This window comes from Limulus polyphemus, unplaced genomic scaffold (genome assembly GCF_000517525.1).
Source record: "Limulus polyphemus unplaced genomic scaffold, Limulus_polyphemus-2.1.2 Scaffold118, whole genome shotgun sequence".
Lineage (NCBI taxonomy): Eukaryota > Metazoa > Arthropoda > Merostomata > Xiphosura > Limulidae > Limulus > Limulus polyphemus.
The window spans coordinates 544,269-554,284 of NW_013665728.1; the positions used below are offsets into that span (position 1 = coordinate 544,269).

Consider the following 10,016-nt stretch of genomic DNA (forward strand, 5'->3'; position numbering starts at 1 on the left):
CTCTTGCGGTATGATTTTTTCATCGTCAGGTCAAAACTTTGGACATTTGCTGTTATGTTAAACTTATATTAAAGTTTTTCTTCATTACCCATTCAAGCCGTCTTCAGCCATTATTAGTCTCAAAAGTGGTTCCTCGTCATCGAATTTGTACTCCCAGTAATATATATCGAGGTTCGACCAGCTTATGCAACTTAGGTGAGTCCTAAATATATACTTGAGCTAACAATGTAAAATAATCCTCATAAAAATAACTAAATGATTATTAAACAATTTACTCAATACTTTTTACGAAACAAATAGTAAAGCAAAAGTGGAACACATAAAGTTAGCTCTCTGCTTCAAGCACTGTCATCTATTTTTCGTACCTTGAAAAGCCTTAGATATTACAAGATGTAGCAAAGAATAAATAACTGACCTAAAACTGTCACAAATGTTCTATATTAGGTCAAACATCACAAGTTTATCAGAGCCAGGACTTTTTTTTTTATCTGCCTTACTATTTCTCATGCTAATATAATTTTTCTAACTAAAGAAGATTGAAATTGTAGCTTTAAAAAAGTTTTTCGTTGAATTTTTTGGAAAACTAATTCTGATGAACATAATTACAATTTCTGAATAATAAAGGCTAAGGGTTTTTACAATTTTTAGAAACTTAATCTTTCTGAAGTCGTTAGGTGCCATTTATAATTTTCTAGCATTTATATTTCTTTATTTTCCGGTGTAAAATAATAAAGATTTAAACTGAAATCTTTGAATAATTTCTCAGTAAAATCTGATATTTAGAGCAACACATTTCTAACAGATCCTTTAACATTACCTGTACATTATTGTGGCACTATTATGACTTTGATTTTAAATAATTTATGAACCTCAGTTTGTTTACCTCCGTAACCATAGACACAAGACACAGTAAGCCAAGCTATCGCTAGAGCCCAGATAGTCCGATGAGTGGCAGCATAAAGAACAACGGCTGCACGGCTAGTTTCTTCCCCTCTGTTCCAGTCGTACGTCCCGTACAATACCAACATCAATCCTGCCATCGAAAGTAGCCAACCCAACGCTTGTTGAAACTTCATTAAGCAAAAATATAAATACTTGTTTTATTTGTTGGCTTGGATAACTTATATACTATATCTAATACAAGGGGAACACTTACCACTTGGGCCCCCGTATACTTTAATAGGCTTACGACTGTCCACTTTGAATTGCTTTTTATGTCGAAATTTTAAACTTAATGTGGGTTAAATATAATGAATGAAAAAGATAAGATACATATAAATTAACGTAAACAATAGATGTTCAGGTGAGGTGGCTCCTATTGATTTCATCATTATTGTCTTTTTTTCCCTGATTTTCATCTTATATTGACTCTCACTGAATCGAAATAGGCCCAAATTACCTCTTTAACTGTAAATATTTTTCTGTGGAGCTTGCACCCCGAATCTTCATACTTTCGCCCGGCAGGCGTACTTCTAACAAACACACATTCAAACACAATTTATTTCCGACAAAAACTACACGATTTCGAAACTTATTGCACTAGGAATGCTCACCGGAGATAAATAAATCTGCTGTTTCTTTGTGAGAAGGTACCCAACCATTGCTCCTACACAGTAGGCACCGAGATGTGTGTAGGGTTGAAAGTAAATTTTTGTACAGAACTCCCACACCTCGCTAAAAGAGGGGAAAAAAACTTAAAATTAATTATTGAGTACAACCGCTGTTTTCATAAACATAGATGCTGATATTGTATTCATTCTTTAAATGTTTGATTTTATTACAAATATTAAGGAATGACAACCGTTTCTTTTAATGTTCAATATGCAAAATGGACGACTTCTCACCTTTGTGTCCTAACATTACTGGGACTTTGAATTACCCCACTTGAATGATAAAATAACACATTATTGTGTCTAGAAGATTTGAGTAATTTACACATTGCTACAACATCACTTTGTACCAGCTTATTCTTCACTCACTCGGTTGTTGGAAGTCCGTACAACCTGGTGGCAGGATAGCCGTAGAATTCAGTTATGGCTCCTGTAATCACCATGGAAGATAGAATTAGAGTTGCGGTGATGAGCAACCCACGAGCAGTAGATCTATGAAGAGAAGTCAAACATGACCTCAGTTATTCTTCATGACGGTGGATTGAAACCTAATGATATGTACTGCATGCATATTGAGTAATTTGATGATTTTTAGTGTAAACAACTAATAAGAAAAATTGAGCGTAATCACTCGTTCTCTCTGTAAAATACATTGAAAACCAACAGTAGTTAGTGGGATTTATTGCTATATTAGTGGTATTTTTGTTGGATTTTTTTATATGGTTTATATATTATTAGAGATTTTGTAACTAATACAGTCACAGTCATACAAGTAATTTGGTTCATTATGAATTTAGAAAAAATGTGTTTCAAAAACATATGGGCTCTACTGATAATTATATGGATAATTATACATTATATTACTAACATATTTCATTTTATTTCCAACTCTTCTGAGATTTATATTAAACCACAAATTAGTAACTTAAAACTGAATGTATATATCGTGGTATAAACCATTAGCGATAAGTTTAGAATGAAACGTATTATAACTTGTTTTATTTCATCTCACTATTGAACTTGCCTGTGTTAACAGTAATTCATAATTACGTTTTCAATAAAGCTATTATTTTAAAGTGCTTTATATGATTGAAATGCGGGTTTTACCAATACATACGCTTACCTCATCAATGGTACAAGGATTAATAAGGACAGGATATGGAACTGAAAGTCGTTTGGAAGATACCAGGTGTAGTTCAAGCACTGGAAAAAATTGTAAAATGTTGGATCATTCTGTCTAATATAATTTGATGTGGTGAAATAGTAGTTTAGACTCGTGAATAACTCTAAATATCATAGTATGTATTTTGTCTTGTCAAATTCTGTTTTTCACTATATCGAGTTTCTCATGATCTCTTATTCTTGCTTTCTGTTCGTTAAAACTGTTAAATAGCTTCGAAATGTTCAGTAGTCTTGTCTTACACATACTTAAAGATGACATTTCCTTTGACCAGGTTGTTTATTATTTGCGCAAGGCTAGTCGTCACTAATTTTGAACTGATATAATTGAGGGAAGTCAGCTAGTCAACAGCATCTAACACCAACTCGTGTGTGACTGAATAATGGGATTTTACCGTCATCTTTATATTCTACCCACGGTCCTAAAGTATGGAGTGCAATTATTATTATTATATTTTTGTCGGTAACGGAACGTGAACAAAGGTCCCGCAGATCCATAGTTCGGCACGTTAATCCCTGGGTCATGCTCGGTCTCAAGTATTTATATGTCTAACTGTCAATTTCGACTTAATACTCTTGAACAAACCATACAGTGTAAATTTCGAATGTATTAAACTAAAATAAAATTATTTCAGGAGGATTGCTCTGTAAGTTGAATCATGGAGCAAAATCTACTCTTTTAAAAATACAGGGATTGTGTTTTCATTTATCGTAGAAGTATAACGTCTTCTTTACTTACCGCCCCCCCCCCCAGTGGTACAGCGGTATGTTTGCGGACTTATATCGATAGAAATTGGGTTTCGATACCCGTGGTGGGCAGAGCACAGATAGCCCATTGTGTAGCTTTGTGCTTAACTAGAAATAAAACAAATAAATCAATCTTTACTTACCACGTTTCTTGATGTCAAAAAGTTGTTGATGAACAGCATGTTAGTCCACCAGTACTTCCGGCAACCTTCCACCACGTGATCAATTCCTTCGTGCCACAATGGACCAGATCCCAATAGTGGGATTAACATTGTGAGACAGATAGTGAAGGCAAGAGGTGGAGCAAGCCTTGAAACAACATTGACAGCTTACTAGGTGGTAGCTCGATAGAACGGATATAAGTATTTTCTCTTTTTAGAATAAGTTGTTGTTTTAGACAATTTGTAAATAAATGACCTTTATTTCAAGTTGAGATTTTATTCATTTATTTTCCCGCATTGCCGGACTTCAATGACATATGTAACCCTTAAAAAGTTATAAAACTGAAACATAATAATCAGCCCTGTCCTTTTCCCTAGCTGGTTCAACGGTAAGTCTGAGGGGTTATCACGTTAAATATCGGATTTCGACAACCTATTGTGTAGCTTCGTGCTTAACAACAAGAACAAAACAAACGTAATCAATCCCGAAATTAGTAATCCACAAATAATTGTTTAATGTTTAAATTTCCTTATTTTGCCTAATCTTCAGGATATTCCAGTGTTAAGTATTAATCAGTTCTGAAACAAATAATTGAAGTTCGATTTTCCTTTCATGGATATGTGTTAGTTTTAATTTAGTATTCACGATTGTCAAATAACATTCAATAAATAGCCTTGAAAAGTTATGTTATTAATCCGCAAACAAATCGTTAATATTTGATTTTTCCTTTCGCTGAACATAGTTAGTTATGGCCCATTTTTTTCCAAGATTTTGAAATATTACGTTATAATTAGTCTTTAAAAATTATATATATATTACTAATGAAGAAAGTATCTTTAACATTTGGTTCTCCTTTTACTGAATGAGATACGTTTCATCCCATTTTCAAGATTTTGAAAGACTACGCTATGATTAGCCCTGAAAAGTTATGTTAACAGTTAATAAAAAAGTTTTAGATATGATTTTCCTTCCACGAAACATGACAAGTCAAACATTTTCGATTTTCATTAATTACAAAACTCTAAACATCGCAATGTTCTCTATAAATCTCTTCAAAACTAATAAAATACGAATATTTCTCTTTGCATTCGTTCAAGAAAATAAATACACTTCGGAACGTTTTGTTTTTAAGATGACAGTAGCTATAATTATTTATAATTCAAGTATTAGCTATTAACAACATAAAAAATATTTCTGTAATATAAAATAATTTTTTCAATTGGCGTCAATAATTACTATATAAGAAGTAACTGAATTATTTCATGAATGTTTCGACTTACCTCCAGTATCTATGTAACAAATAAACAGGAATATTCAGTCTCCTTTCGTTCTTCTCCAGTAATTGTAAAGTCACATAGAAGGTAAGTAAACCACTGAACAATATAAAGTAAATAATTATTATGACATAAAATGTCGCTTTTTTGGAATAACAAATAAATAATCCACCGCAAGTGATAACTCTGTCATTGAAAATATTTTTCAGTAAAGTACTAATGTATTGACACACATTTGTATTATTATTTTACCTGAGATAAAAGAACGTATCGACGGCTACAGTTCCGTTGACAATCGGCTGACACATTTGTATTATTATTTTACCTGAGATAAAAGAACGTATCGACGGCTACAGTTCCGTTGACAATCGGCTGAGACATTTGTATTATTATTTTACCTGAGATAAAAGAACGTATCGACGGCTACAGTTCCGTTGACAATCGGCTGAGACATAAATGAAGAGACGAAATCGCTTGCTAAAAAGCTGTCAGCTGTAAAAAAAAATCACGATTGATATGTTATGAAAATAAACATAATGCTGATTAGTAGTAAATAATGGTTTTCAAGAACAGATGAAATCTTCTTAAACAAATGGTATAACAAATATAAGATTTAGGCTTCCTTACTAGTACTGGTTGTTATTATAATTTAAATTATATTGCAGATTCACGATTTAGACTTCTTTACTGAGTACTGGTTGTTGTTATAACTACCTGGATAATAATAAAAATCATTTCTCACTGCTTTAAACACTTTTCAAATATATTCCCAATTAACATTTTTGTAAATACAATAGCTAAGATTAGAATATAATTTTAGCATAAAATAACTGTACGTTAGCAAATACTAACTCGTTTCATAAGTATATTTAAACCAGTAAAACTATTTATCTGTAATGATCAAACTAAAAAAATGTTTTCTTTAAGAAAATTAAGATTATAAATGACCTTTTCTAAGTTGGTGAAATTTGACATGGCCTTGCTAGATTAAGAAAAGTTTATGCAACTTAAGAGACAAATATACATATTAACACAATAATGCTGCATTTATTGGATAAGTAATTTCAAATCACAACATAAAACAATCAACAAACGCTATCTTAATAGAATGTATATGTAATCAGTCTAATATATGTATAAAAGGTACATCATTGAATAAGATACTGACAGAAGGATAATTTTATTTTTATTTCTTATCATTCACAAAATCTTTAAAAAAATTGTCCGGTTAGGTTTCAGCGCCATTTTCAAATCGCTTGGTTATATGATAAGGCTCCTGCTGTTTGTAAGACAGGTAAAATAATTATTAGATTCACAACACGAGAAGCAAAAATTTTTCAGTTGAAGATCTGTAGAGTGGAGTATGTTAAGAATGTTTGAGCAACTATGCTCCAAAGAATGCAATTAAAACCAAAACAACAAGAAGAAAATTCTCGTTTTAATGTGTGCCTGGTAATCTATTTAATGTTTCCTAAGTTAAGGATTGAACCGCAGACCGCACATAAACTTTTAAGCAGCTTACCTTTATCAGTGTTTTATGTACACGTCTTTGTGAGTTAATGCTTTACATATTGCTGATAAAATAATTTAACAGCTCACACTACGACCTTTATCAGTGTTTTATGTACTTGTCTTTGTGAGTTAATGCTTTATATATTGTTGGTAAAACTTTTTTAACAGCTCACTCTACGACCTTTATCAATGCAGTATGTACATGTATTTGTGTACGCCAATGTGGATTTTCATGAAGCCATTATTTACTTGACGTATTAAACTGATGTTTATTCCAATATAGAGAACTATTCATTAAACGTAACACAATTTGCTTCAGTTGCCTTGTGCCTCTGCCATAATATTCAAACACATAATTCTGCATCGTTATACATTTTACTGGCTAAGTCATTTAAAGTTCACATGTTAGCCGAGAATGAAATATTTTTAGGGTAACAAATCTAGGAATATTGTCGTCAGAGAACGATTGGTGTTGCTAGTTAGATAGAGCAGCGGTTCTCAAACTTTAGTAACCCGAGGGCTCCTTTTAATAAAAATTTTTGGCGGATCCCAAAAGCTATCAGTGTATTTTGTTTTGAGAAAAAGATTTAGTGTAAATGGAAAGTTGTATTCCAAAATTAAATATTCTAATTCATATCAGTTTAATTTGACGAAAAATATTTTTTTTATTCCAGAAATAATTTTTTTAAAGTATTATTTTGAAATTTCGGACACTGGGCCACGCACGGCCCCATTTTTTAATTATGTTAAATGACATAGCTTATGGTTACATACATAAACCTATTTGTTTCTTTGAATTAATTCAATACGCAAAAATCTTGGTAGAACATTAATAGTGTTCTATTTTTTTCTTTATATCCAAGTGAACAGCTCAATTTTCAGAAATATAGAGATGACCTAGTGGTTTGGGCTCTCGGCTCGCAATCTGCGGATTCGAAGGAATTTTAACGCAAAAAAAATCGATTTTTAATATTCGAGCTTGGCACAACACAAATAATTTATTGTGTGGCTTTGTGCTTCATAACAAACAAAAGCACACGCAAAATGCCACCATACAATCCGCTAATTCAATCAAACGCTAATAATATTTCGTGTAAAAATACCTAGAGTTTGAAATGATCAGTCACTTCGCTCACAGAATGGTTCGTTTTCTTTATTGACCATTATATCTACAAAATGGTGAGTGTAATGCTGTGTATTTGTATACGTATGTAGTGTGTGCGCGTGTTGCTCAGGTTTATATATAATAAGTGTGTTGAACATGTACCTCTAAAAGCGCACGGCCTTGTGACTTACATAGCATAAAAACTTCATCTAACAATTAAACTGGAAGGAGCATTACACACTAACCCAAATTAATTTGTGAAGGCGCAATTATACAAAACTCCTACCATCTACGTGGCTGGTCAGGCATCTTGAAATAGCAACTGCTTCCAGTCATTATTACTGTTCGGTGATGGGGTTAGATGAAAATTGGAAGTGTCAAAATAAAATATAGCTCTTATATTTAAAAAAATGTAGATTTAGATCTTTCGTATATATATATATATATGTATTATGTACATGACATTACATCATGGTCATATTTCAAAATGGTTCTTGGCACGCTGCCAAGGTATTAGATTAATTCAAATAATATTATAAAGTAAAAACAGATCTGGTTGAACTGAGTGACTTATGCCAATGTAAAAAGTTCGTGATAGCAGCAGAATTATCCATTAAAATGTCCCAATAAATACAGAATGCCTGACTTATCATGCTAACTACATAATATATTTACTCTTATAGGCTGTTTTTCGCGTGCAGTTAGAACAATTTACATACATAATGGTGGGTAATACCAAGTAAAAAAATAAGCGTTTGAACAAATACAAAAAAATGCTAATTCCAGATCCTTTACAATACATAATTCTTAAAGTGCGTGTAGTTAAAACATGTTTACTTGTTCACTGTGTATACCTAGAATTTAAGCGCGTTGTTAGTTAATTTGGCTCACTAATAATCAAAACTAGGTCAGATCCATGTTTTTTTTTATTCTCCTTCATCAACCTCTACAGTAATAATGACTTTATATTACAAAGCTAAAAAAAATCAGGCGCAAGAGCTATTCTGAATTTTTTTTAACAAAAAATCACACGTAGCTCAGTGGTATTTCTTTCCACAAATTGTATTTGATTTCATAAGTATGCTAATTTCTCTCCGCTAATATGATATTTATTTGTTATTAAACGAAAAGCTACGCAATTATTTATTTGTGTTTCTGCCCACCGCGGGTCTAGAAACTCAATTTTTAGCGTTGTAAACCCTCAAACTTACGGCTGAGCCATCTAGGTGTCCACTAATGTAACTTTGAAAACTTCCTATATTGTTTCATTTTTCACGAATCTAGAGTGCCCAAAAATTTGTTCATTATTCTCGAACCTTCTTTGTTGTGAGTTTATTAATCTTTAAATACCAAATATAGTTTGTCTGTACTTTAATTGATAGTATTTGTTTATATATATAACCATACAAAAAAAATGTCAGTTCTTTTAAATCCGAAAAAAATAGATTAGTGCCTGAAAACAAAAACATATACTTACTAAAAACTTGATAGTTGATAAAAAAGTATGTGTGACTCCAAATTATCCAAAGGATTGATATTAATCTGATTCCATGGAGAGCTCCAATTGTATTCCTGGCTGACTTGGTGCTAAATAGCTTCTTGCCATTTGTGTACAAAGAAAAAGTCAGTAAATAGTCTGTCGATGTGCCTACAAGGATAATAAAATAGGGGTTTCTTGAGTTTTTATTTGATTCCATACATCAAAGCATAAAGCTATTGGTTAATTTTGCAGGATCTTGAAACAAACAATATCCATCATTTTTGAGATGCTGATGAAATGCAACTATTTTTGTTGCATGTTTTTTTTTCTACTTTCTAAACTTCTATTTATATTAACCTTAAATTTTGGAATACGTTTGGAAAAGTGACTCTATAGTTTCTTAACTGCTGTATCAAAACACGTCGAGTAATATACTTACATTTCAAGATGTTCATATGTTCGTTTTTCCTATCTGATCTTCTTTGATAGATGTCTATGAAGGTGGCGAATATAACAAGACAACCAACAGCAAGGAAAATACCTCTAATAGAGGAATAAGAGAACTTAAATCATACTTCTAAAATGTATTACAATTTTATACATACAAAATTATAATTCACTGTCTTGTTATCGTATTAGGATAGTTCCAACACATTTTTGATAAACAGTTAAAAGTATAAATGTTAAGCATATCTATTGCATCAGCACAACACCTACGTAATTAAAGTTCTTATTGAAATTTTATTTTTTAAAATGTGTTTTCAGCTTTATCATTTGTTCTTTGTTTATTTCAATATGAATACACTTCTGCTCCGGGTAACATAATTATTACAGAAGAATAAAAATATAAGTTATGATAAAACTAGATATAGAAAAGATTTACAAACATTTAACTTAGTATTAAAAACTATATCCAACGCTAGAAACCGGGTTTCGATACCCGTGGT

General features: G+C 31.7%; 1 protein-coding gene across 1 annotated transcript in view; it reads right to left on the reverse strand.

Moving 5' to 3' along the window:
- The window catches only part of LOC106472170 (O-acyltransferase like protein-like), a 21,403-nt gene that overhangs the window by 4,455 nt on the left and 6,932 nt on the right, over nucleotides 1–10,016 (reverse strand). The window contains exons 5-13 of the mRNA XM_022401656.1: nucleotides 9,509–9,612; nucleotides 9,067–9,237; nucleotides 5,371–5,464; nucleotides 4,979–5,071; nucleotides 3,680–3,845; nucleotides 2,734–2,813; nucleotides 1,980–2,102; nucleotides 1,554–1,674; nucleotides 884–1,070 (exon numbers count right to left, since the gene is read on the reverse strand). Of these exons, the coding sequence (XP_022257364.1) occupies nucleotides 884–1,070; nucleotides 1,554–1,674; nucleotides 1,980–2,102; nucleotides 2,734–2,813; nucleotides 3,680–3,845; nucleotides 4,979–5,071; nucleotides 5,371–5,464; nucleotides 9,067–9,237; nucleotides 9,509–9,612 (1,139 nt within the window). The remainder of the gene's footprint in view (nucleotides 1–883; nucleotides 1,071–1,553; nucleotides 1,675–1,979; nucleotides 2,103–2,733; nucleotides 2,814–3,679; nucleotides 3,846–4,978; nucleotides 5,072–5,370; nucleotides 5,465–9,066; nucleotides 9,238–9,508; nucleotides 9,613–10,016) is intronic.